The 27,278-nt window shown below is 27.3% G+C and overlaps 5 protein-coding genes and 1 long non-coding RNA gene across 17 annotated transcripts in view; 3 read left to right on the top strand and 3 right to left on the bottom strand.

The window, feature by feature from the left end:
- The window catches only part of LOC100740862 (histone demethylase UTY), a 151,735-nt gene extending 145,875 nt beyond the window's left edge, over positions 1-5,860 (bottom strand). Inside the window, exons 1-3 of the mRNA XM_003488371.4 lie at positions 5,585-5,860; positions 4,869-5,122; positions 4,687-4,795 (exon numbers count right to left, since the gene is read on the bottom strand). Of these exons, the coding sequence (XP_003488419.1) occupies positions 4,687-4,795; positions 4,869-5,122; positions 5,585-5,652 (431 nt within the window). The 5' untranslated portion in view covers positions 5,653-5,860. The remainder of the gene's footprint in view (positions 1-4,686; positions 4,796-4,868; positions 5,123-5,584) is intronic.
- On the top strand, positions 2,007-14,258 carry LOC100747087 (metallo-beta-lactamase domain-containing protein 1). Its single transcript, XM_003488338.4, has 5 exons — positions 2,007-2,019; positions 13,309-13,507; positions 13,572-13,736; positions 13,829-13,945; positions 14,022-14,258. The coding sequence occupies exons 2-5, from the start codon at positions 13,357-13,359 to the stop codon at positions 14,219-14,221; spliced, it is 633 nt and encodes a 210-aa protein (XP_003488386.1). The 5' UTR covers positions 2,007-2,019; positions 13,309-13,356; the 3' UTR covers positions 14,222-14,258.
- Positions 6,549-9,013, top strand: LOC100749794 (FUN14 domain-containing protein 1). 3 transcript variants are annotated; one of them, XM_012383917.3, is made up of 4 exons: positions 6,549-6,695; positions 7,254-7,421; positions 7,628-7,823; positions 8,624-9,013. In XM_012383917.3, exons 2-4 carry the CDS (start codon positions 7,261-7,263, stop codon positions 8,804-8,806), a joined length of 540 nt encoding a protein of 179 aa, XP_012239340.1. In that variant the 5' UTR covers positions 6,549-6,695; positions 7,254-7,260; the 3' UTR covers positions 8,807-9,013. The 3 variants fall into 3 exon arrangements, with proteins under 3 accessions (XP_012239340.1, XP_012239341.1, XP_003488408.1); XM_012383918.3 differs by lacking the exons at positions 6,549-6,695; positions 8,624-9,013 and adding exons at positions 6,697-6,823; positions 7,916-8,449; XM_003488360.4 differs by lacking the exon at positions 6,549-6,695 and adding an exon at positions 6,700-6,823.
- On the bottom strand, positions 9,590-13,315 carry LOC100748524 (integrator complex subunit 9). The gene is made up of 10 exons (XM_003488350.4): positions 13,097-13,315; positions 12,685-12,879; positions 12,203-12,607; positions 11,884-12,130; positions 11,618-11,798; positions 11,316-11,551; positions 10,971-11,182; positions 10,712-10,897; positions 10,440-10,634; positions 9,590-10,359 (listed from the first exon to the last, which is right to left on the bottom strand). The coding sequence occupies exons 1-10, from the start codon at positions 13,103-13,105 to the stop codon at positions 10,240-10,242; spliced, it is 1,986 nt and encodes a 661-aa protein (XP_003488398.1). The 5' UTR covers positions 13,106-13,315; the 3' UTR covers positions 9,590-10,239.
- On the top strand, positions 10,608-27,236 carry LOC117151475. Its single transcript, XR_004461442.1, has 3 exons — positions 10,608-10,618; positions 11,100-11,105; positions 27,078-27,236. It is a non-coding gene; the product is annotated as an uncharacterized LOC117151475 (long non-coding RNA).
- On the bottom strand, positions 14,740-25,994 carry LOC100746608 (sodium/hydrogen exchanger 7). Of its 10 annotated transcripts, none has more exons than XM_012383906.3 (14): positions 25,694-25,994; positions 24,742-24,968; positions 24,571-24,648; positions 24,406-24,482; positions 23,936-24,145; positions 23,607-23,857; positions 23,311-23,513; positions 22,958-23,223; positions 22,832-22,883; positions 21,494-21,550; positions 20,126-20,329; positions 19,939-20,025; positions 17,170-17,175; positions 14,740-16,330 (listed from the first exon to the last, which is right to left on the bottom strand). In XM_012383906.3, exons 1-14 carry the CDS (start codon positions 25,935-25,937, stop codon positions 16,241-16,243), a joined length of 2,052 nt encoding a protein of 683 aa, XP_012239329.1. In that variant the 5' UTR covers positions 25,938-25,994; the 3' UTR covers positions 14,740-16,240. The 10 variants fall into 10 exon arrangements, 9 of the variants coding, with proteins under 9 accessions (XP_012239329.1, XP_012239331.1, XP_012239330.1 ...); XM_012383908.3 differs by having other exon boundaries at positions 20,126-20,314; XR_004461441.1 differs by having other exon boundaries at positions 15,007-16,330; positions 16,689-17,175.
- Positions 27,237-27,278: the final 42 nt, after the last annotated feature.

The following is a 27,278-nucleotide window of genomic DNA, read 5'->3' as shown; positions in this document are numbered from 1 at the left end:
ATATTAATAATCGAGGATCTATGCGACATTTTTTAACTCGACTATTTTCTTTGAAATCTTTCGGTGCTGTATCTCTGAAATTTATCACAGAGAGAAATCTGCTTTCGTTTCTTTGTTTATTTCTAATTCGAATGCACAGTCCCGTAATACGAAATGACAAAATTCCTTGCCGTAACGATCATTCGTTTCGCGTATATAATAAAAATGCAATATCCACCGAGATTTAATTATTCAACGAGATTTATCATTTTTACCATTCCAAACAAAACACAAAATTATCAAGAGCGCGGCGGTATCGAGCGACCCGTTTCCAGTTTCTTTAGTTACCGAGCACACTACCTTGCAGTTCTATTTACTGTTACCATTCGCAGGGTGAGTGAAAGCTAACGCAAAAACGAACGAATCTCCATAGAATTTACGATACAAAAGCAGGCGAATTAAAAAAGATTAGAAGAAACGGGTTAATTCGAGAGAAAAAGATCAAAATCCAAGGCTACATATTACGAAATACACTTTTATTTTCGTGACGTATCCTTCTACTAATTTTTCTTTGCGTTTGACGTTTCTCGATTTTATTACCGTTCATTTATGTATTTTTTCTTTTTTTTTTTTTTTTTTGGAAAATTCGAGAGTTCAAGAATTTGCGACGCGCGCATAATACGTGAGAATGTGGAAAACACCAATGCAGAATAATATTTATTACCATGTATGATTCGTGAAAAAAAATTTCTATTTAGGTTCCCTTTCGTAGAAATATGCATAAACATTCTATCTATCGTATCGGAGATTCTGACTTTTTTACGAATAGTATCGGTGAGACACAGAGTCGGAGAAGGGAGTCGGACGTGTTTGACGAAGGTTTTTTTTGTTTTGACGAACATGGCGAATACGCGCATGTAATTGTCTTTTCATTCACGTGGACTACAAATAATTGCTGTTACGTACTTCCTACTTTGCACACCTGAACGGACGCTTTGAAACCCAATATATCCAAGGAAACCGCCTCACGCATCCGTGCAGAGAGGATTTTCCATTCAATTTCACTCACTGAATAAGTCTGCGGTTTTATTACCGTTCATTTATGTATTTTTTTTTTTTTTTTTTTTTTTTTGGAAAATTCGAGAGTTCAAGAATTTGCGACGCGCGCATAATACGTGAGAATGTGGAAAACACCAATGCAGAATAATATTTATTACCATGTATGATTCGTGAAAAAAAATTTCTATTTAGGTTCCCTTTCGTAGAAATATGCATAAACATTCTATCTATCGTATCGGAGATTCTGACTTTTTTACGAATAGTATCGGTGAGACACAGAGTCGGAGAAGGGAGTCGGACGTGTTTGACGAAGGTTTTTTTTGTTTTGACGAACATGGCGAATACGCGCATGTAATTGTCTTTTCATTCACGTGGACTACAAATAATTGCTGTTACGTACTTCCTACTTTGCACACCTGAACGGACGCTTTGAAACCCAATATATCCAAGGAAACCGCCTCACGCATCCGTGCAGAGAGGATTTTCCATTCAATTTCACTCACTGAATAAGTCTGCGGTTTATCGAATAGGATAAAGACGAAAGATATTACCCTTGTACGTCACAATATGGTCGTTCCTTCCAGACAACGTTGCACGAGAAATTATAACTTCATTCTTTTGTCACACGCTATGCCTAGCATTTATTAGAACAGGGCTGGTCAAATTTTCACGGGCAAAGATGCATTTTCGAAAAATTTAAATCCGAAGATTACTATTTTGTACCATATTACTATAAATTGTACTGAAATTAAAATCACTATTACTCTACGCTAAGATTATGCATTTGTTTTGACGTTTCAAGGTTACCAACTGACCCGCAGATGCAAGACAAGAAAGAAATAGAACTATTAAGCGTAGACGTATATTTCCCTATAAAATCCTCTATAATATAACTTACGATTTCCTATCCAATTCTTTCTCTGTAAACAAAATAATATTTTCTGCTGAACTTTTTTTTTTTAGATAAAATATAAATCTCCAGTCTATAAAGCTTAAACATAGCATAATTTATTATCGATACCAATAGCGATAGAATAAATTTTGTGGAAATTTGGTTAGGTTGCTGAATGACTTACGCGACAAAAACAAAAAAGATTTGTATTTTAGAAACGATCATATGATGCTGGATAAGAATAACGAGAAACTGTATGTACAAACGTAATGGGAATAAATGTGTGTTAGTAAAAAGAAATATGTCCAATTAACACGTAAATACAGATTACTGTGAAAACGTGTGACTCATGGCGGCAAATATATTGAAAATGAACAGCGTGAAATCCGCAGCAGCTTTCCCGTTAATCAGAGGATAAATGAAAAAGCATTACTCGACCAAGTAATTTTTTAACGAGTTGTACTTTTACTGTCAGAACAGAATCCTTTCCTACATAATATGAGTTTAATGAATTGCAGTGAAACTCAATCTTTAATATCCAATTTAAATAACATTATCGTCGTTTGATGTTTCTAGAGAAATAGAAAAAGAAGAGGATGTAACTTTTACAAGCGTTTAATTTCCTACATTTAAATTTGGAATACCATCAAAATCAATTGTGTTTAAGGATAAAATAATTTTTTTTTTTTAACGAGACCTTTAACGATAAAATTTTATTCTACATTTTCCACTTATATTCGCACCCGTTAATTCACCAAGTTCACATACACATGTATACCAAGAAAATTTTCTAATTCGATTTTCTCGAAAACTAGGTCTTGAACAAAAAGATTTTATTTCGTACTTCCGATTCCTCTTTGCATGTAGAATCATTCTCTAGTCAATAGTATTACGTTATAAGGGACACCCTGTATTATTATATAAGTAATACTTTTGAAACAATGCCAATTACAGAAATTGGTAACGGTTAGATGGTATATGGTAGTCGAGTGGAATGCTGAAAGATCGAAAGGGAGTTCACTGTGAGTTTCGTTCCACGGAAATCTTGCACCATCCGAGTTAAGGAGGGTTGAACAGGAAATCGATATTCCCACTCCTAACCGTCTACAAAGCCGATTGCCTGACAGGAAATGTCAAGTTAACAGTAACAATATCTGCAGTTACATTACTTACGCCAAATTTCTAATTGGTGTAATTAATTAATAACGTAACACTGTTGAAATAATATTTTACAAAGTATCAAAAATAAAAAGAGAAAAAATAAAGCAATATTTTCATTTAGATAAATTGTTAGATAAATCTAAATTTGATTTGAGCTAAAACGTAATTGATTTAAAATATCGAATTTTTACATTTTTGACACATCTTTGATTTTTATAACGCGAACTCTCATTAGTATAGTAATATGACAACCGAACTTTTGACCTGGTCGCTGACACGGATGCTAATCAAGAATGATGAACGTAACCGCATTAAGCGATAATATTTGATGGTGCTGCAATCATACGAGCTATTTTGAAGCAACTGATGAAGAATTAATGAAAACGTTTCAATTTCTGAATTTGGCAATGCTAAATGTCACACGAGTCGCGTGCAATGATTTGTAACGAAATTCGAATATACCAGGGATAATTGATGTCGATTAAAGTTAAATTACATTTCCTGAATAGTTTTATCAAAGCGGTCGATACATACCGTAATCGATAACTCTCGATATAATTTTGGATGGAAAAATCCATAAAAGAATTTTTTAAATAAATTCATTAAAAATTTAAGGCTCTAATCATAGCACAAGTTTTACATTTTTTCTAAATTAGACGTACTTACAATGTGTTAAGAAAATTCATAAATATATAACGAAGAATTCTTTAAAAACTGTAATAACTTTGCTCAGCGATAAGAAATAACGAATGTAGTAATTCAGTGCACTAACTATGAATATAATGCATTAATAGCGAAAATTATCATTCTGGCCATTGAAATAAATACGTACTTGGCCTATTATTTCCCCCACGCGCTTTCCTAGTCGCCATATCCATGAAACAACTCGACACGTAGGCACATTTCGCTCTATTTCAGCGAAATTAGCGACACCTGTTGTTGCATTCGCTTGCTGATAACTCATTCCATAATTTCCGAAAGTAATCTACCTTATCGAACTTTACCGTTCTACTTTATCGATATCAAGAAACAAAACCACATTACCTACAGGATTTTGCGCGAAATTAAAAAAATAGAGGATACAAGATGAGAACGATGAACTCTATGTGTACATCGTCTAAGAAGAGGCCGACGCCCCCTTTTCAAGGTGAACAACTCTCATGAGAGATTACAACATTTTTCTGTAGAGATTTTTATTCATATTTTCTTCTCCCATTTCAAAGCACTAGTTTAAATAAACACTTTGTGGTTTCTTTCTAATAACGGGTTACTACGATTTTGGTGATTTTAGTCATCATAAAAAATGGTGATATTAACGCAGATATAAATTACGTATTTCCAAAGTATTTTAATATACTTATTATTCCTAGCAAATGTTCTTCTGCATAAAATTATTACTATATTGTATTTGAAAGCTTTAAACCACATATTCAAATTGAAAATATTCTTCATTTATCTTATTCAACGTAAAATAATCGCGAAGAAGCAGAATGAAATATTATGTATGTACAAGAAAACACAAACATGCAGAATAATAGAAAACAATTATGAAACAATATACTACTGAATGAAAAAGTTATGTCACTATCACTTACCATTGAAAAGCATTGAAGTGGTAGTAAACAAGCCCTTGACCATATAAAAATGAAGCATCTTTCCAATAGTCCCCTTTTAAGGAGTAAAATTTTTGATATGCCGACATGGCTGTTGAAATTAAAAGAAATGTAAAATATTGTAAATGAAAAGCAATAAAAACTTATCACAAACAATTAATTACCTTTACTATAATCTTCTAAAAGTAAGTGAAAATGCCCTAGTTTACAATATGTTTTAGGATCGATACTAATTCCTTTGTCTTCGTCATCGTCCTTTAATTCATCAGGATTCATTTTTGTACTATCTGCTTTTCTACGTTGCTTTTCAGCTTGTGCTTGGACTAGCATCCTTTCTAGATATTTAATCGCACGAACAACTAAAGCTTTTTTCTTTGTTTGCTCCGGTGAGTTTAATTTCAAAAACCCAAATTGTCGACTGCACACATATTGAAAAAATACATTGGTTAATTAAAAAATTATAATAAGAACCTCTTATATAAGCACAAACGACACTGCACATTATTTATTGTTGCTTTATAGTAATTTTTAACAAAGTACACATAAACAAGTAGCTCACATTAATACTTTCGTTTATATAACGTTATAAACACATTTTCATGTGTCAGCCAATATATTAAAGATTACGAACAAATACATTATGAATTATAAAAACACAATGACATTTTAATCATATTCGTTGTATTCAAACGCATGGAAAAGGATGTCAGTGGGGAACAAAGCGCTTACAAATGAACCGATCAAATTACGCGCCTATTCTGTCAAACAAACTTTTAGGTTATATTTTGATAGAAGAGCGAGGAAACTACGATTGATATAAAGCAAAGTAAGAGATCAAAATGAGTTTTATTAGAATAGATTTTATTCACTTCAAAATCACCTGTCTAATTCAGATAATATCTGTAATTCTTGAGGGGTCAAGTTGATATCGTCAGTATCCTGGGCCATTTTCGTGCTCGGTAAATATACTCATTAAAAACAGAAAGGACACATGTTTGCACTTAGAACGGGCCGCTTTCTACGAAAATCCGAGAGTTTTCGCAGTTTATACTCTCGACACCTCGTCACCTCATCGGGACGATAAGTTTTTAAAAGCGGCGATCAGGTTAAATCAGGATGGCGAATCACGCGACAGAAGGCCATTATCATGGTTCACGTCGACATGTAATTCCGGTACCAAAGAACATTATTCTCCTAAACGTCTCAAAAGCGCGCGAAAAGTTAAACAATTTGACCTATATATTCTGATGCATATGGAAACTTGTTTAATTCTCAACTTGTTAAAATATAATTCGAGTTTATCAAGTCATTAAATCGATAAAGGTAGGTACTCAAAAGATAATGATAATAAATAGACCGCAAATTTTTATGCAAATGCATATTTCTGAAAATATAATTAAAAAAGAAAATCGTAGTAGAAAATTATTTTACCTTTATAGAAAGCACTATATTTTGGATATTTTATCCTTTTTTTCGTGTTATGTGCATTCTGCGCAAATTTATGCCTTCAAGTTTTCTATAAATGTATAAAAATCCACAATACAATAATAAATTTAATTTATTATAATGAATATATAAAGGTTAGGAACCAAACCTAACAAGAAATAAGTAATGAATAATAAATTGATCGAACTTTTATTATTTGTAAAATCTGATAAAATCTACTACTTAGATTTTCGATTTTTCTAAGAAATCACTCTAAGATTCGAATAATTAAAAAAATTATTTTAGATTAAAATTATTCTAATTAATATTATTTATCTTTTTAATCCTTAATCCTTTAATTCACAATATGGCATATCAATTCATACATTTTTATATTATTAAAATATCAAATATTATAGACGGTTACTTCGTGATTTCGCTGTTTTAACGTCTTCGTCACTTTTTGAACTCGAACGATCGTTGCAGAGTACCAGAAATTTTGTCACATTGATCTAAGCTCAAAGGCATTAATTTTATTTAAATACTTCGGTAAACGAAGAAATTAGGTGAGCCTTGCATATGTAAATACTAACCGCTATGAAATATTATGTAATTTAAGGACACATCTGAAATATATCATGTCCAAAGTGTACAAGAAAAAAATCAAGTCAGGAGCAACAAAATTATTTAAACGGTAGACAGTTCTCGTTTTTCACTGTATTTCGAAATGTTTTGTTTCTATTTTTGATATTCTACCTACACGTTGTATGATATAACGTGTTGATTCGAAATAAATAATAATTTATCGTTCATTGACATTCATTATTGCAATTTTTGAATAATGCAGTCATCGATATATTTTTATTCTGACGAATAGTCGAAGAAAGACTAATAGTGTTATTTAAAGACGTGAAAATAGCGTTCATACATAATTATTTGCGTAGTAATTTGTAAAATAAAGTGATATCAAGGATATCTAGCAATATAAAGAAGGAATATAATAATTGACAAAAAATAATATTTTTAAATAAAAAAAATCATGTATATTAAAAAGTTTACAATAGTCCATATATTTTAAAATTGCTATATTGTAGTGAGAAATTTATATTGATATATTTTTTCAGTGTGAAGATGAATCTTCCAGTAACAAAGAAAAATAAAGATGATGCGAACAAAGGAGAATGTAGCTTAGATATTTCAAAGGAAACAAAAAGCATAATAGATAAAATCTTAGGAGATGTGAGCAAAAAATCTGCCACCAAACAAATCATTATCGGTACAACATCAGGATGGTAGGTGTTATAGATATATCAAAAATGTATTAAAACTTCTCAACTTCATTATATATCTAAGTTATTTACAGTTAAAATTAAAAAAAGATAATAACTGAAGAAAGATAATTTTAAATATCTAGAATACTTTTTGTTCTATATAATTACATGCAAAGAAAAGAACTCAATAACAAAAGTATCTAACTTTATATAAATACTTTGTATAGGTTGACTGGTTTTGTAACAATGAAAGTTGGAAAAATTGCTGCATGTGCAGTTGGTGGTGGAATTATAATATTACAGATTGCAGCACATCAAGGATACATCAAAATTAATTGGGATAAAATTCAAAAGAAAGCTGAGAAACTATCAGATAAAGTAGAAGAGAAGGTAACAGGTGAAGGGCCAAGACTTATGGACAAGGTAAAATTCCTAATATATATATTACAATTTTTATAGGTTCAAAATATTTAATATGTCACTATATATAAATATAATGTTAATATTATTTATAGGTAGGAACATGGTGTCGATACAATTCACTTGTGGCAACAAGCTTCATTGGTGGTTTCATTATTGGTTTAGCATCCTGAATGTGAAGCTATTAGTCGTGTACAGAAACATAAACGAACATTATATAGTTATTACTTACAATATTGACATTGTATGTTAGATATTATTTCTATCATTTTCACCATAATCATTGGTATTTAAAAACCAAAGAAACACCTATTATTATTTAAATTAGTAAGATTGTTTAAATCTTAAAAGGCTATTTTTATTTCAATTTTTTAATATATAAGTTTATTATAGCATGGATTTTTGTAGCATTGTATTTCATGTATATGTAATTATAATCTAACACTTCTGAGATAATGTGCATGCATTAAGAAGTTTTTACGCATTTTCTAACCATTATATTTTAATTATTGATTATTCGAGCATATATGCAAATTTATGCATTAACTCTTGTGAAAAAAAATAGCATACATATCATAGCAAATACATTGTAAAGAGTTAGTTATATCGAACAATAAATACAATAATTTAAATTTGATTAATTGGAATTTTATTTTCTTTTCGTATATATCATGAAAAAATTTTTGTTTTGGAAGTTGAAATATCAATACTTTGTACAAATTTATATATAACATTCTATAAATATGTTATTAATTGTTTAAAAATTAAATAAATTATATTAGTAATAAATTCTATTGTTTCAGGTCGAGAGATACGTTGATAGAAAGCTAGACAAAGCTGAACAATTATTGAAAAATGGTGAATCTCATACGCGCCGTTGGTACCACTCTATAACTGGTGATACCTCCTTTAAACCTACAGAATTTCACTTTTTCCTTGCATCTTTTGTAGCTGGTTTAGCATTTGGTTTTGCAACTGGCAAGTAGATTTAAGTATGCTGTATTCTGAATGCATATAAAAAATTCAGATGTTTACATTTCAAGAACAATATATAAAACTTCATAAAAATATACGTGGTAAGATATAAAACCGGAACTTATGTTTTGAAAATGCTAATAATTAAGCACACCTAACAGTACATAATATAATGAAATTTTACTTCATATTTATAACTTAATAACATTTTTTTAATACTTTACTAATTTATGTTACTAATTTAACATTAATAACATATATTTTTTATTAATACTACATTTGCCATTTTGTAACATGTAGATTAATTTTTCATTAGTTAAGTGATAATATAGATACTATAAAATGTATTGAAATAAATACTAAAATTCGTTTTGCATTCAGAATGTAGCAAAAATAGTGCAGTAATTTTAGGAAGTATATTTATAAAGCATAGAAATTAATATAATCTTATATTAACAATATTAACAAATGGTATAACTTTTTTGTATCATTTTTCTATATTTAATTAGATCTGTGAAATATATTCATATAATTTCGAACTCCCACAAAATTTTTTTATAAAAATATTGTTATTTAATTTATTAGGTAAATAGTATTATTTAATTAGTATCTTATCAAAAATACAAAATGGACACAGTAGTATGAAATAAAAGACACTGTTAAAATAGAGTACTATAAACAAATTTTCCCTCAAATGATGTGTTCTGTCTTACATATAACTATAAGTTATATGGTTTTGAATAAGATGATATAGTATTTTATAATATTTTTTCCGTAACATTTTTTGCGTAAGATTTTTAATGAATTCACTCAAGTATTTTATGACATGAAAAGATATAAATGAAATAAATTATGTAATACTGCCATGCTCTTAACTATTGTATTTGTAAAGATTATGTATAGATCGACGTGTATGTATATATGTATATATAAGATGTAATGCTTGCTTTGTTACAAAATATTACAACAGTAAGTGCGAAGTTTTTAATTGTAACCATTGAATGTAATTATTGCATTATAAGGTAACTGAAACTATTTTATACCAAGGATTTTATTGTGCTATGCTATGACAGCGCTTGCTATTTTCATTCTATTTTCTCAATACTATATATATAATTATGTATATATGATTATTTTAATCATTAGTAAATGAGTCAAACAAACATAAATATTTAAAATGATCGTTGTACGATCGTAAGATTTCGCGTACCTTTTGTAGCCTCTGAAATATTATTTTGTAACACATTAAGTTTCACATCCTATATATGCAAGATAAAGGCAAGAAGATATATTAACATATATCTTTGTAGCTTATGATTAATCGAAAGTACTTAGGATGAATATTATTCTGTGTGCTATATAAGTCAAAATCTCACTTATAAATAAAACTAAATTATAATAAAATTGTAATTATATAAAAGAATAATAGTATTTACTTCTTATTTTAAAATCTCTTAAGGCACTGCATAATAATAGTCCTTAATCGTCTCCTAATCTTTTGGTCACCGTTACAAAATATATGTGTCGAATTATCCCCTATTTGAATCAAAGTATCTTCATCTTGCTGTAAACACGAACAGTAAAATAAGAATAAATAAAAGAAAATTTTATATTTTAAGGAGGAAGTATTTAATAAATTCTTACTAAATGAATACTGGTCGCAGTTGGACTATGTTGTAACTTGGCTCCTTGAATACCTTCTTGATTAAGCTTTTGAAGGAGTTCTTGTGGATCCAAATTGCCATACTCATGTTTTCTTTCTTTAAGAACTTCTTCCTTAATTGGTGCAGGTGAACTAGAAGACGCTTTACGTTTTCCACTAGGTCTATCTTCAATGCTCTAATAACAAAGTTTGTGGTTAATGAAACATGTTTTTCAATTATATGCTTATTAAATTTCATTTTAATAATACATACTTTTATTGTGTATACGTTATCCTTAACTTCCAGTTCACCAGTAACAGAGGCAAGACTTAAACCAGGACGAATTTCATTAGGAATTATATTTCCAGCTAATTCAGGCTCAATAAACACTCGTCCTTTCTTTCTTTTTAAAGGCAATTTTATAACTTCACCTCTTTTGAAAGTGATTAAAGGTTTTTCCTTAAATGTAAAATAAGTTAATAATTAAATGAAATAATCTACATATAACACATCATTAAAAAAATACACTTACCCCTACAGGTTCTATAACAAGATCTGTTCTATGTGGAGCAGTTATTGGTGGTTGTGTATAACACTCAGGTATAACTAAATGTTCTGGTTTCAAATCCCTAATTAATTTATTAGCTTGAGTAAAATTAAGAGATGTGTCAATTGGACAATGCACTGCTTTCATAGCTAATGGTTGAAATGGTGCCAAAGCATCTAAATATGGAAAATCTGGTTCTGAAATGATAATTATTGTCTATAAAATTTTTTACAAATCACATCATAATAATAATCATATATATATATGACGAATAATGTATTGCAATATATTATAAATTATATTTAATATAATATATAACAATAAATATACCTGTGAAAATTATGGTATGTTGTGGATTATTACCCCATAACTGAACAAAATGAACTGCATCTCCAAATCTAAGACTGGGATGACCACAAAAGACAACACAAGGTTGTCTATAATCAGAACTAAAACCTTCAGCATATATAGATGTAAAATGTTTTAATCTGGCATTTTTAACAAGAAAAGCATGTGGAAATGGTTCCTCAGGAAGATAAACTTTATTTTGTTTATTTGTTGACAACCTGCAATAATTTTAAAATAAATAATTTAAATAGTCCTGATACTTATTTATTTAATTTAAAACATACCATTCAGCTAAAATATTTGAATATGCTAAAGATGTTTCAGCTACTGGTGATATAAAAAATAAAGGAACTTGTGAAAAACCAGACTTATCCAAATGAGTACTAAGGCATTCAAATAAATCGTATACAACTCCAGATGGATAACACGGTATTAAAACACATCCGCCAGTTCTGAGTGTTATAGCTACAAAGTTGAATTTCAACATACAATATACTAAATTATTTAAATGTTAAATAAAGTATATACAATATAATAAAATTCTACCTACCAACAGTCATACACAGTTCTCCAAGCATAGTATCTGGATTTGCAGTAGGTGTTTGAGTTAAACCAGTTAATATTAACATATTAGCATGTTTCAAAGTAGCTTGTTCCATAGGCCGAGGATGTGTTGTCAATGTTGAGGATCCACTTACAAATGCAACCTTTTCATGGTCACATGAAATTAACCAATTACTGCTACCCAAACAATATCCGGAGCTTATAGGAGTGACTGTTAATGCACCATATATATCCTATGAGAAGTAAAGGATTTATAAATAACATTAAATTATATAAATATTCTTATAAACATTATGCTAACTTGCCAATTTTTGATCATATCCAACTGTTTGGATATATGATAAAGAAGTATTAACTGCTGATATCGAATATATATGTTTCCAAGATTTTGGCTTAAGAGCATCAGCTAATGGAGGAGGTAATACATGTAACATTTCCTTCCAATGTTTGGCTAATGTAGCTTTCGGAGTTTGTTCAATGAATTCTACTAGTTCCTCCATAAAGAATCGTCCAATTTGTAATGTTGGTTCCGTAGCATAAATAATGCCTTTGAAACCAGTGTCCTCTGTTATAAATGGCAGAGCCAACATACAAGTATAATTTGATATCAAAATGGCATCAATTTCTGAAAAGTCTACTATTTTCTCCAAAGGTGGAGAAAATTCAGGGGTCGAATCTACAAATACTCTGCCACAACATTCTTTTAGTTCCTACAAGATTGAATGTATAATACATATTATTATATATTGTATATGAAGTATAAAATTTTAAATGATTATATGCAAACCCCTTCTATTTGCCAATCTTGATGATTATCCCGTGGAAGCCACAAAGGTAAAGAATTAAATTTGGTGCTGGGAACCATAGGCATTGGCATGAAATGTAGTACAGATTGCATATTTAAACCGCAATCTAACATTAAAGTAATTCCTTTGAAACTTAGAACCAAACATGGTTTTGTTGGTTCACTCGATAAACAATACTATAAATATAATGAATATATTTTAAATGTATCTATTATAAAAACATATCTAATTAATAAAAATTAATAGATATAATATTTGAATAGTTTTAATTAGGTTGAGAAATATTTATAACTAAAACATTTGGGAAAAGATTAGTAAAAATAATCTTCATAAATTAAATTTAATCTTCATAAATATGCTATTATATTAAAATATTAAAATAATTATAATTACCAGTTTCATCTTAAATGTTATATTTTACGCTATCGATACAAATATGAACAAGTATGTTTTGATCCGGCATATATATTAAGAACATAACCACTAATGTAATGTATTTGCTAATTCAAGCAAACTTGTATAATTTTTCCATTTAATAATACTGCAATAGATTACATTTATTTGTGTAGAATATACAATATATATTGTAATATAGAATTACAGAGAAATAAGATCTAAAGCGTAAAAACACTCTTCTAAATTTAATTAATGAAATGGCCGAGGTTATTGTATTATTTAATGGTTATTCTACAAAACTTGGCAATGAAATAATGAAAGCCAATTGTTCTTGTACATTAATAAAGGCATCGAAGAATATTATCGTTGATACTATGACAGCTTGGGACCGAGAAAAAATAATACAAGGTGTTACTGTTTATCTGACGTTTCCAAATTTTGTCGAAGCACTTAAAAGAAAATTTTATTTCAGCACTTTTTAAACATAATATTACACCTGAAAAAATTGATTATGTCGTATGTACTCATAGTCATGCCGATCATATAGGAAATAATAATCTTTTCGTAAATGCGGAACATATAATTGGAACTTGTGTTCACCGTGGTGAACTATTTTTCAATAAAAATTTTAAAGACGGTGATGTTTTTAGAACATACTTTACAATAAATTTATATCAATAATGTAAAATTAATAAATAAAAATTATAATTACTAAAATATATTACACAGGATATAAAATTTGCCCAGAAGTTAAAGTTATAGCAACCCCTGGACATACACCGGATGATGTTACAGTTTTAGTTGAAACTACAGTTTCTGGGAGATCTACATGTTTTGCTATTACAGGTTTTATTTTTTAAAATGAACTTTGTAGCATCATAAATAGTTTATGTACATTTCTATATTGTTATATATTTTACAGGAGATTTATTTGAAAAAAAGGAAGACATATCAGATCCATCGATTTGGAAAGAGTTAGGAACTATAGAATTACAAAAAACTCAATCACTTATGCGATCTCATGTAGTAGATTTGGCAAATCTTATAATACCTGGACATGGGCCCATGTTTGCTGTTACTGATGACATGAGAAAAATTATTAGGAGTCAAATAATTCTATAACATCATAATGTATATATGAAAATATACATTTCTGTAGCTATACTCTGTATATTTTGTAACAAGAATTTTATTTATTTGTAATATTTGATTAAGTCTTACGTATACTCACATTGTTTTTACAAATACTTTATTAAACACTGTAAAGTGTAGTACATAGTAGACAGTATCAGATAGTATCACAACATTATTATATATATATTATTATATTATATTATATATATATATATATTTGTATACATTGCAATGATTATTACATATTATTTAATTCACAAATGTTTAGAAAAAGAGCATTTAAATAGCTATGTGCTACGATCCTGCTTGTTATGCAATATCATAATAAGTCAAGTAGTATTTTGTATAATTAAAAAATAATTTACTAATTTAAATATAGGTAATTGTAGAAAGAATAGCATACACATGTTGTAGATATATTTTCTTAATATGCTGCAATTTGAGTATTCACTTTTAATATTTAAACTACATATTCAAATATTTTTGTTGTGTTCACAGCCAACATCTAAAATAAGACTTCACATACTTTATTCATAACTTTCATTTTTCATGTTTTATGAATAGTTCAAATGTTACTGATAATAAATCATAGTTGAATATACTTGTACATTATGTACACACATTTAATGTTGATATATAAAAAATTATATAAGTAGATACCTGACAAATATATGTGCCATATGTAACAAATATGCAATTATCAATAGCACTATAAGATTCTGAAAAATAATTACAGTACATTTTCCAGATAATGCTATTTTATTTAATTCTTGTATTCTTATAATTTGTAATATGTATTTTGTACTGTTCTGAGAACAATACTGTATTATATGTCATTTAAAATATGTTAAAGTTTTTACTTATAATCATTTTCACAGAAGAATTTTATAATTTATATTGTAATTTTTGCGAGGATTGGCACAGTTTATAATTTCTGTCTATAATAACCTTTCCAATAAATTGTTTTATGTTGATTGATTTAATTTTTAGACCACTTATGCATATACAATTACAAATTATAATACAAATGGTATGTATTTATGTTGCTATCGCATGTTAAGTGTCCTGCACCGTAAATGCAAATATTATTATATATGCCAGCAAAATCAATTTGCTGAACAGAAAATTAAATTCTTCATCCAAACAAAGTTAACTTTAAATTATTGCAAGGTACATCCAAATATAATAATTTAAAATTATGTTTTCAACATAAGAATATTAAAATTCAATCATATTAATTTATTGTCATTGTATTGATGTAACTATTTTTTTCAGAGTTTATTTTTATATTTAATTTAATTTTACAAATTTAAAATTTCTGACAAAACATATTACTTCTTATTCCTCTTTTGTCACATTGTGTTATGAATTATTATATTCAAATGCATAATGCAACTGTTAGTTGGTGTCACAATAACATATTTAATTCAATAACGTTTTAAAATAAATTTTTCTGCAATAATTACTACAAACCAGGACCTCCACTGAATTATAAATTATATACCAAGTGAAAAATATAAGTTATATTTATTGATTTTCATATAATTGATTCGTTGGTACTGCATATAACAAAACTTTGTTACATTTAGTACAACCAATAAATGTAATATATATGTTGCTATAACATAGTAACATATAATTCATATATATACACACATGCATATAGATTATGAAAGATTTTGTCAATAATTTTGTCAAGACTTATTCATGACAATCAAAAGATAATAATGTAATAATATTAATTATAAAATGAAAATAATATAAGTTACATTTATTATAATAGCATACACTCACATTTCATTAACAACTTATATGATTTATTTTTTATAATATCTAAATGAAAACAGCAAGTAATAGAAATATCTTCCAAATTCTACTTATGATGAATAGTATTAGATATAATAGTTTGCACAGATTTTTTAAGCTTTTCAAATAAATACATTTATCAGTTGCACATATAATATTACACATAAAAAGGTAAGTTTATTTACCAATATCAATTAGTCTCTATAAATGTTTGCCGACCAAACCTGGCAAGGCGACGCGTGTGTGCAATGGTAGTGGTCCCGGACTAACTTCTCCCATCACAGTTCCCAGCTGCCCCACAAAGTATTAAATAGATCAAGAATTCATCTTTAGATTCTTACACATTATTTAATATACCGAATAAAATTATTATTGATTTTGTATATGTAAAATTTCTTCATAAAAATCATTGCGACAAAATCAGTAATGTGTACAGGTTTAAGTCAACATCTAAGAATCTACTTTTATGCAAGTACCATAATTAGAATAAATAGACTATCAAATAAGGAGAAGGTTTATTATTTACTGATGATTTCTTTTCATAATTTAGTAATGTAGCAAATAATTTTTGTAAGTTCAGTGTATCTAACAAATATATTTTGTAATTTTTTTCCTTCTCCCTATCATTTATTCTTTGTATAATACTTACATTCAATCTTTTGTTGTCAATGTCATTTGTTATCCAAAATATTGGATAATACTTCCCAAAGAAAATAAATACCAGGAAAATATAATTAACATTTATAGAAGCTATAATACAATAGTAATATGTAATATTTGACACCAACATTGCATACGCACATACCTATGTCATACTTTTCTCATTAAGTATTATCTGAGATGTTGATTACAATATATCAGAAAGCATGTTTTGTATCATTTGAAGAAATTAAAATTTATCTGGTATCAAAATTAGAGAATGTTAGAAATTAAACATACCGAATTAGAGTCTGTGTGAAATAACATATTAATGTTAAGTAATATAAATATTTATGGCATATTGTACAACAAAGAGAGTAATTACTTAATGCTTAAATCAATGCAGCCAAATTCCCCCAAAAATGTATACAACTTCATAAATTATATTAGATTTACTCTTATAAATGTATTCTGTTTGGAGAGCTCCTTACATGTGTCTGTGGAGAAACCAAATATAAATAAGCAATATATGCTGTAAAAATATTTAAAAAATAAAAATAAATGTAATAAAAATAATACTTCATACAAAAATAAAAAATAATTTACACAGAACTAAAAACTTTTTCCTCTAGAAAAATATGAACATAATTGCAACATGTTTATCATTATTAAAATAAGTTATTTGCCGATTGCACAATAGTATAATTTTTAAAAAATTCTGAACAAAATATTAATAATACTCTATTATAATTTATTAAAATCTCTTCTTTAAATATAAAATATATAAAATTGCAAAACACTTATACAATTCATTTTTTCTTGACCACATCAATAAACTACACCAAATAAAATTAAGTACATGTGCACTAAATCATATGCAGTGCTATTTAAAACTTACACCAACAATTAAATGTAAACAAAAGTAGTATAACTATATAGTGAGAAATATTGGTAAATAATGTATAGAAAGCAGATGTAAAAGATTATTTTTCCTGCAGAAATTACTTGTTACTAATAGCATAAGTAGTGTGCAAGCGGCAACTTTTAGATAGCATTTCTGATATAAAAATTGATGCCTGAAAAGTAATTTGGTTTCTCAGGCTACATGCAATAACATTCATTAAGTGACAGACATAAACCAGATCCTTCTCCAATATTGCTATGAATAAATAAAATGTACGAAAAAAAAATAAATTGTAGAAATGATAGGACAATATTTGCTTCATAAACCTCATAATGATATTAATGATTTGGTGTTAATGAAGTATAATGATATTTAGAAAGCTTTAAGAATTTCAGATTAATGAATTGAACACTGAAAATTATGTTTAATGTTCAATTACAATATGTTTAAAAATTTTAGTAGTTTTATATAAACTTTTAATATATATATAGATCAAAATTCTATCAGACTCTTTACTATAATTATTTTACTTATGTTAATACTTTCAAAGAAATCACAATATGTACATTTTAAAATTTGTTGTTTATGTGCTATGTGTCTTTTGATCTTTGTAATTTGCGTTTACATTAAAATACATTATATTTTGATATCAAGAAAATAAAAGGTGCGATACAGATATTTTGTTCTATAATATTAGTCTAGTTTTAAGACTTAAAAGAAACACATATATTAAACATAACAATTTTAAATAACATTTTATAATTATGAACATAAATATAGAAAGTATAAATATGATGATTGATCTTTAAATAATAAATAAATACTATACATCAGATTTTTTAAATAAGAAAGTAATTTTTTGTAAATCTGCAAAGATTCAGAAATGTTAACTAGTAATGTAAATTCTGTTTAACATTAATGCAAAAATTAAAGGTATTATTAAAAAATTTTAATATATACAAAATAATTATTTTTAATAATTACTCCTACCCCCAAGTATAATATACAAAGCATTTAAAAATAATCTTCTGAAAACATTATTTTCAATGGCTTCTGTCTCGTTACAATGTTCTTAACGGAATAAATCCTTCCATTCCAATGATTCTTAGGTCCTCATCATCATCATCATTTCTTTTTCTCTAAAAAAATCGGTAAGAGCGCGATCAAATGTAGACTAAAAAATTTGCTCTAAATTGATAAAAAAGATATATATATATACACATACATATATATACATACATATATATATATATATATTGGATAAAAACACAGGTTTCTCACATTTCAGTTAAATGAATAAAAATATTTTGAGTGTTCTTAAATATTATTTTAATAATAGACATTAAACATAATTTTCGAAGAAAAAAGATTATTCATAAAAAGAAGAAATGAAATGATCTCTTTAACACTTAATCTGTTATGTGGATAAGGAAATGTCAAATTATAGTATTACACATATTTCGATTTTGAATAAATTTTTTCGAATAAACTCATTAATTCTTCACGTGTTTCTTACAAGTAATTACTGATAGTTATATATAGATAGAATAGTTGCATACATTTACTGCATCTGTAAAATAACTTTAGTAAGAAGACTATATATAGATTCATGCCTATATAATAGCATTTCAACTTCAATATATTTTATATATGATTGATTTTTGTCATTATAAAAACATTGTTAGTATTGTTAATAACCCACAAACCTAAATATGACAGTGATACACAATATTTTATTTTTATATTAACAAGATTTTATTTGAGTAATTAGTGTACACTTATGGTATATTTCATAAATGAATAAACTTCAGTATATATGTTAATCAGTTATACAAATGTGTATCATTGCATATCTACAGTGAAGAAAAATAAGTTTTTCATGCATATTCTATACATTTTATATGAAAGGTTTCGACATAAAGAATTACTTATTACATTGAGAAGATACTATAAATAAGTGAAACCTATACAATTGCTAATATTGAAAACTTCTGACATTAAGTAGAAACATATATTACACCTAATACTAAAATGTTACTTTCATATAAAATGGAAAGGCTATGTTGTACAAGTGTTTTTATGTAAATGGTATAACGAAGAGATAATTTGAAACAATGTTTAAAATATAATTACATGAAAATTAGGTATAAATGATAAACTCATTCATACCAATGTAAGAAATATTTTCATACATAATTTTTATACAAAATTCAAATGTTTTAATTCAAATCCAGTACTTCTACCTTCTGTGTAAATTAAGGATTACATAAGGTTCATCTGGATTAGTGACATCTGTGCTGTTAGGCTGATAGCACGGATTAATAGTGTAATTGAGATTAGGTTGATGAAAACTCACCGGTTGAATACTACTCCTTCGACGTTCCAGTTCACGATCTTCGAGACAAAAATCTGAATCTGAATCTGCTTTTCTAACAGCTTCATCCTAACATAAAAAACACAAAAAATACCTAACATCTTTACTGTTTTAACTATTTTATCAACAGTTTTAACAAAATAAACATTTCTAAAATCATATATTGTACCTGTGTCATTTGTTGTGTTGTTGTAAGAATCCTGGCTAAAGGTGTGCAACAAACTGGTAATGTTTCTAGTAATGTAGGCCTGGAGTGAGTTAAAAGTGGTTTCATGTAGCGAGTATCAAAGTCACCCCAGATTCTAGCAAGTAATGCTTTTTCATTAGGTTTTATGCCACTGCCTGGTAATGATCCATCCTGCATAGAATTATACTGTGAAATGTGAAGGATATTTGGATTATCCATCCTGTATGATAATGATATCTTCTTTCGAATGTAATTAAGTATAAAATTATACTTATCAAAAATATTTAAAAGATCATGACAGTTTAAATAATTTATTAAATAAGAATTAAATGAATAACTTTAAATTATATATATAAAAATAATTGAAGAACCATAGCACATATTATACAGAAATTCTACATCAAGATTAATTAACTTTTTATATCATAAAACACTTAGCATTATTATTAAGTATTAAAAACATGCTTAATTGTTTATCTTTATATTGGTATGCCTTGTTAATTATGTTTGCATATGTTTTGTTAATGAATGTAAATGGATATGTATATATTTTATACACTACTAATCATCAACATACAGAATGGATAACAAAAATGATACAAAAGGAAATATTGAAGCACATGCAATTAGCAAATCAAACTGATGTTTAATAATGAAAATAAGACTAAAATTTTCTACATATATAAAGCAATAATTACATTGCAATTAATTTTTATTATATATACATAAATAAATAGAAGCTGAATTTTTAGTTTGCATGATATAAACACAAGCATCTATAAATTTGTTAGCAATATCGCTTTCAAAATGTTAAATCTTAAATAGAACATATTTTACAAATCTTTAACATAAAATAATAATTTCTGTGTCACTTTTGAAACTAAATCCTACCTTTAAAAATCGTTAGTATGTATTAATAGATATTAACATATTTATAATTCAATATTTAAGTAATATTAATAACAGAAATATTTATTTTGGTATCATTGTATTATTTTTGACAAACAATAATTCAATTAATGTAATATAACAATTAGTAGTCATTGCAAGCATTTTAATAAGATAATTTTTATTAAATCCCTTATTAAATACCATAATTTGATTATTTTGCACATCTGTACTAATGACAGAAAGCAACTCAGACAATACTACTTATAATGTACAAAACTATTTATATGTTGCATAGTCATGTAAGAGAAGATTAAATAACTACAAAAGTCTATAGCATCAAATTAATCTCAATGTAATAAACATAGGAATTTATATATTTATATAACAAGTTAAATGTACGAATTATTTGTTACCATATAAATAGCATAATTCAATTTTTGAATTAAAATGAAAACATACCGGCGGACTTCTCTCCCTATGTATGTCCAGATCTCCAAAGCCACCTTCGCCACCAGACTATTAACATTAGTACGTTAAATTCTAATCTTTTTATAATATTATTAAGCGAAATTATTTAGAATTAACCAAGCATTTTTACCAACTTTGTTACAATGTAATTAGACATGCTGGATTTTCCAAAAAGTTAAGTTCTAGTGCAAGCTATTTATGATTTTAGTAGTTTTTGTGCAAGAGTAACCCAAGGTTACTTAAGTGGAACTAGAAAACAAACATTTGCAAGTATAATCTTTTCGGATGTTTTTCAAACACAGAAATAAAGATTTTAAGAATTTTTAGTAATAGTGTATAATATTAAAAGTGCACACCACAATAATTCGGAATATAATACTTGGGAATACATAAAGGATAGAAAATATAACAGTATGAGAACAATTTTGAAGCATTCATGCGCAAATATTCTTACATTTTAATTTTTATAAATAAACTATACTCCTGAATAATTTAGATTATTTTATATTCAATAAATGATTTTTTATATATTGTGAATAAATGGCCCAAAAAGTCAATAAATAAAATATCTTTTGTTTCTACTTATATCAAATAATCTTTATTCAAAACATGTATTAAAATAAATAAATTATAATCAATAACCAACATTCTGAGAATATTTTAAACCACTTCTAAACACTTAAAATACTTCCAGTTTTAATAATAATGATTTTAAACATTGACACAGTGGACCAATATACTTTTTAAATTATAAATAATATTGGCTATTAATTAAAAATCACTATACTTTTATATAGAAAGAGATGCTTTCTGGATATCAACTATAACTAATAAGATTTAAAGATCAACATCTAATAAAAACTAATCTTATTAAAATTTTGCGTCTGACAACTTTTGATGTACATTGTATTAACAAAAATTTATTTGTACCTTTTATTTAAATATATATTAAATAATGGATATCAGTGTTTCATTATCTATATTTTATAATAATGTATTTAATAAATATACATAAACCTGTAATTTGCACAAAATAAAAAAACCACTATAAGTTAACAAGCAACACGACTAGAAGTATATGCATGAAAAAGAATCTGAGAAGTTACAAAACATAATAAAAAATAATATACTTTTAAAACATATATCAGCCATAGATAACCTAAACTACATGTTATTGATAAATATTACTATACTTTTTATACCAAAAATACATAAAAAGAAACCTAGCACACATTATATGTTAGTACAAATTCAATTTCATATTATTTCTGTAAAATGAAAACTAATACATGACTTTAGAATAACTAAAAATACAAATGTAATACTTACACTGCGCATTCCATTGTGTGATAATCCTTCTATTTCTTCATCTACTCCAACTCTGAAAGAAAGTAATTTATTTAAATAAATAAATTATAAGAGAAAAATAATAAAAAAGATATCTTTTGCACTTACGGTATATTAAACCAGCTCAAAAACTGGGTTGTTGCGCCACCCTGGAAGATGACTGTCAGAATTACAATTAAACTCGTTGTTGTTAACATAGCCTGCCGAGCATCCGATACAGTATTTCTGATAGCCAGAGCAAAACTCATGGCTCCACGTAAACCAGCAAAAAATAACATATGCTGATAATTTAACGATATCTTTGGTTTTCGCGCTAAATTCAATATAAAAGATAATGGATATACATTGGCTGCCCGACCTAATAATGCACAAAGCTATAATAAAGTGGTTAAGGTTTCAATGTTACATGTATGTTTGATATATAATATATGAAGTTAAACATTATTAAATGATAAGGATACAAATCCTGCAAAAATAAATCCTGGATCGAAATGATGTTTCGGAAAAGTAAACATTGTAACACCAATGTAACTGAATATAAAGTTCTCAGCTAAAAAATTTAAAAGTTCAAACAATTGTTTCGTCCGTTGCCGCGAATCCGGACTTAAGTTATTATACGTGTAATGTGCTTGACAAATACCACAGAATAAGACAGCGACTACACCTGTATGTAAATAATTATTTTAAATGTTAACTACATTAGCAGAAAATATCTACATGAAAATTCAAGGTAATATAGGATTTTTATGAATATTACCTGTAAGATCAGATGCTTCAGCAATTAAGAATGTGCTATAAGACATTAAAACAAATAATGCTGATTCCAAAAGTGGAAAATCTCTGACTCTAGTAAATTTAGTTAACAAAGCAGTGATACAGCCCATGGTAGCACCAATAAATAAAGATAAGCTAAATATTCCAACAAAATCACCAAATGCTTGGAAAAATGCTACAGTTTCAAATCCGCCTGAACCTGATTGATAACGTTCTCCATAATTTTGTATGGCACTACAATAGAACATATAATTTATGTGTGTATTTGACTGAAACTTCTTGCTGACATTTGTAATGTTTTTATATACATACCCACTAAGTACAATTGCAACTGCATCATTTAACACACTTTCTCCAAATACTAAAGCATATAAATTTACATCTACATGTAAATCATTAAAAATAGAAATTATTGTCAGTGGATCCGTAGGAGATATTAATGCACCAAAATATAAGGTATCCAAAAATGTAAATGAAGCAGAAAGATGTGGTATTAATTGCACAAAGGCATACATCAAAGCTCTGAAAAGAAGACAAATAGTGTACATATCAGAGAAGAGTATAATTAAAAAAATATATCATTATATTACAAAGAATTTTTCCATTTATCTGCAGCCTATGAGGAAAACAACAGATATATTCAATCTAAATGACCTATGGACATAAAATTATCACAAGAAACGTTCCACGCAAAAACTCTACATAAATTTATTATTGTGACATGAAAGTAATTGTGTACTTATTAATCATACATACTTCTCATTAAAATCTGAAAAACATACCCAATAACAAAAGCTGATATAGATGTTCCAATTAAAGCATACATAAGAATTGCTCCTAAGTTTCTAAAGAAGTATTTCTGAAATAAAGAAATATCAAATTCTATGGTGTTTCATATTGTATTATATTATATGATAAATATAAAAAACAAATATACTATTACTTACACGTTTTAAACTATATCCAGCATGGAAAATGATTGGTGGTAAAATAATGTTAAAAAATATTTCAGGATCAAAGGTGGCCTGTTAAAATTTTATATTTTTATATAATAAGTTTTTCTACTGTCTAATTTAATTTTAGTTTAGTAGAAATAGAATAATTGTATTAAGTAATACCTTCAAATCTATCTCATTATCTTGCTTATAAATTTCTCCCCTAAATGAATAGGCAAATGTCTTATTTTTAATAACACCACCTCCTTTATCTTCTGGAAAACGTAACCATAAGGTATCTGGAGGAACTGATTGATTATATTTACTACTGTTGTCTGGCACAACAGGCATATGAAGAATGGTACTACTTGTTGTAAAACCATAACGAATTATTGCCCCTATAATTAATCCTAGAAAGACATATATGAATAATTAATTTCTAATTTCTTAAAAGATCTAAATAATACAATTATCTTTCATAATTTGTCTGTAGCTAGAATGTTTATTATGTAATTTTTATAAAATGATTATAATTTATATACAATTTAAAGTCATTAACAATTGATAATCAATACTTTACATGATGGTAAATTATTCTTTTTTAAAATTTTATTAAATCTTACTTTTTTATTTACATAGGTGTATATACATATAAAGATAAAATTGTATACATAGATGATGTAATATTTATAATGTAATATTTTTTATATTCGTAAAGATAGATAAAATTTAGATAAAATAAGATATTGAATAATTTTAGGAATCAGTTTCATTACTTATACTTTTCAAGGAGATGTTATTTTTATATAATCATAAATACAATTATTTATAAAAGTTATAGAATATTTAATTACGAATAACTAAAAGTAAATATATTCTTTTAATTTATGTATAGATAAAATCAAATCAGCTTATAATATCAGAATTTAAAAGCATACAAAAAAAATATCATATGTATATATAAAAAAATATATAGATCTGAGACAGAAAAGTATTTAATATGTGTTATATTTATGCAGTAATAAAATGACAAAGGGCCCTTTATAGCTATAAATAAAACTATAAAAATTTGCAAAACATGCACTTTATTATTACGTTTATACTACGTAAACATAAACTATAGCAGACGACTTACCGTAAATGACAGCTAGACCAGTTTCATGGAGGAACCTAAGACGACGATGCTTAAATGTCCATATTGTTAAAACAGTTAATATCAATAAAAATGTATATAATAAAAGATTTAAACTATCAAGTCTATGTAACAACTGTGCTTTTGCGTCTAATTCAATATCTGTCGCGGCTCCATTACATGATTTTAACAAGAAAATACATAAAATTCCGAGGAGGAGAATTCGTGCATCACCTCTCACTGCCATCTTTACTTTGCAACCATTTTCTGACCGTACTGTCAGTTCAGCAGTATGACCAACTGCGCATTCAATACAGTTGTTATGTATCGTTATAGTTAGGTGGCTCCCCGTAGCGTAAATTTTAAGAACTTTTATTTATTGACGCACGCTTATGACTCCGTGTAGCGCGCAAGTATGAATTTGTGCAGTAACGTAACCGAAACAACAATGAGCAAATGGATTTTAACAAAAGATTTATCGACTAAATGTCACAATTATTTATCAGTGATAACTATAATAATTCTTCATTTTGTATATTTACTTTTGCTACCATAATAAAGCATGTTGACAAGGCATAAATCGCTCGCTTTTCTATATGATTAACTCCAACCAAATTCATTTTTATTATCATTAATTAATAATAATTTTTCTTATTAGATAGTAAATAAATTGCATTTTGTTATCTAAAATCCAACAGCATAAATAGACCAAACAACGACAGAAGAGAAAGGATTGTAACGTAGAGTTCAGTGTTCAGACATATTTCTTAAAAACATAAAAATTGTAATAGTTCAAAGCTTATCTCAATTTGTAATTAGTTATCGAAATACAGGTATTTTGTTTTGAAGTTTATTTCGTCTAAATAAGAAGGAAAATTCAAAATTTTTACTTAAAAATATAATTTTATTCAATTAGGTATTGTCCGTTTTTGTCGATGACCTTTTGCCATCTTTCAGGCAGTGTTATAATTCCATGTTCATAAAACTTCTGACTTTTACCAGCAAAAAACTGTATTAAATGATCACAGCGCAAGATCACAGCTATATGGTGGATGTGACAACACATCCCAACCTATTTCCAATAATTTTTGGCGAGTGATCATGGCCCCAAAGATGTGTGGGGCTTTGGATTATCATGCTGGAAAACAACATCCATGCCAACAAACAACATGCCAATGCTGGCCGCTTTTCTTGAACTGCATCGCTCAGCTTGGCGAGTTGTTGAATGTACACGTTTGAATTAATCGTTTGGTTTCTTGGTAAAAGTTCAAAGTACAGGATTCCTTCATATTGACGAAATCATGGTAAAGGTCAACATACGGGTCTCACTAACTTCAACTAAACAGCCAAATCGTTGAATATTTTCCAGTGAAAAAACACGAGAAAGAAATTTGGCAAACAAATTTTGACGCCGCTTTTTTTTCGAGGCTTCATTCCCATATACGGTACGTAACTTCTTGTATGCTTGCGATGCGATCTTGACTTTTCGGAAATAATACAATAAAATATGTTTCAAATGCGCGAGGTGTTCTTTCATTTTTAAATTGAGATGAAAACGAAACTAAATAACTAATCGATACAATTTTTT

The sequence above is a fragment of the Bombus impatiens genome, unplaced genomic scaffold (genome assembly GCF_000188095.3).
Source record: "Bombus impatiens unplaced genomic scaffold, BIMP_2.2 scf_0225, whole genome shotgun sequence".
NCBI classification, from domain to species: domain Eukaryota; kingdom Metazoa; phylum Arthropoda; class Insecta; order Hymenoptera; family Apidae; genus Bombus; species Bombus impatiens.
The sequence above is the reverse complement of the archived record's forward strand: the minus strand, read 5'-3'. Positions and strand labels throughout refer to the sequence as shown.

What these genes read in the sequence shown, in the direction of transcription:
- LOC100749794 (XM_003488360.4), top strand. Translation starts at nt 6,768, where the DNA reads ATGTCCAAAGTGTACAAGAAAAAAATCAAGTCAGGAGCAACAAAATTA. An exon ending in GCAACAAAATTATTTAAACG is followed by an intron (nt 6,824 to 7,253) that starts GTAGACAGTTCT and finishes ATATTTTTTCAG; the next exon opens with TGTGAAGATGAATCTTCCAG. An exon ending in ATCGGTACAACATCAGGATG is followed by an intron (nt 7,422 to 7,627) that starts GTAGGTGTTATA and finishes TACTTTGTATAG; the next exon opens with GTTGACTGGTTTTGTAACAA.
- LOC100748524 (XM_003488350.4), bottom strand. An exon ending in TTGGATATGATCAAAAATTG is followed by an intron (nt 12,131 to 12,202) that starts GCAAGTTAGCAT and finishes TACTTCTCATAG; the next exon opens with GATATATATGGTGCATTAAC. An exon ending in CTGCGACCAGTATTCATTTA is followed by an intron (nt 10,360 to 10,439) that starts GTAAGAATTTAT and finishes TCGTGTTTACAG; the next exon opens with CAAGATGAAGATACTTTGAT.
- LOC100746608 (XM_012383905.3), bottom strand. Translation starts at nt 25,937, where the DNA reads ATGGCAGTGAGAGGTGATGCACGAATTCTCCTCCTCGGAATTTTATGT. An exon ending in GATTTATTTTTGCAGGATTT is followed by an intron (nt 23,224 to 23,310) that starts GTATCCTTATCA and finishes ACTTTATTATAG; the next exon opens with CTTTGTGCATTATTAGGTCG. An exon ending in CACACAATGGAATGCGCAGT is followed by an intron (nt 21,551 to 22,831) that starts GTAAGTATTACA and finishes TAATGTTAATAG; the next exon opens with TCTGGTGGCGAAGGTGGCTT.
- LOC100747087 (XM_003488338.4), top strand. Translation starts at nt 13,357, where the DNA reads ATGGCCGAGGTTATTGTATTATTTAATGGTTATTCTACAAAACTTGGC. An exon ending in CCGAGAAAAAATAATACAAG is followed by an intron (nt 13,508 to 13,571) that starts GTGTTACTGTTT and finishes ATTTTATTTCAG; the next exon opens with CACTTTTTAAACATAATATT. An exon ending in CAATAAAAATTTTAAAGACG is followed by an intron (nt 13,737 to 13,828) that starts GTGATGTTTTTA and finishes TATATTACACAG; the next exon opens with GATATAAAATTTGCCCAGAA.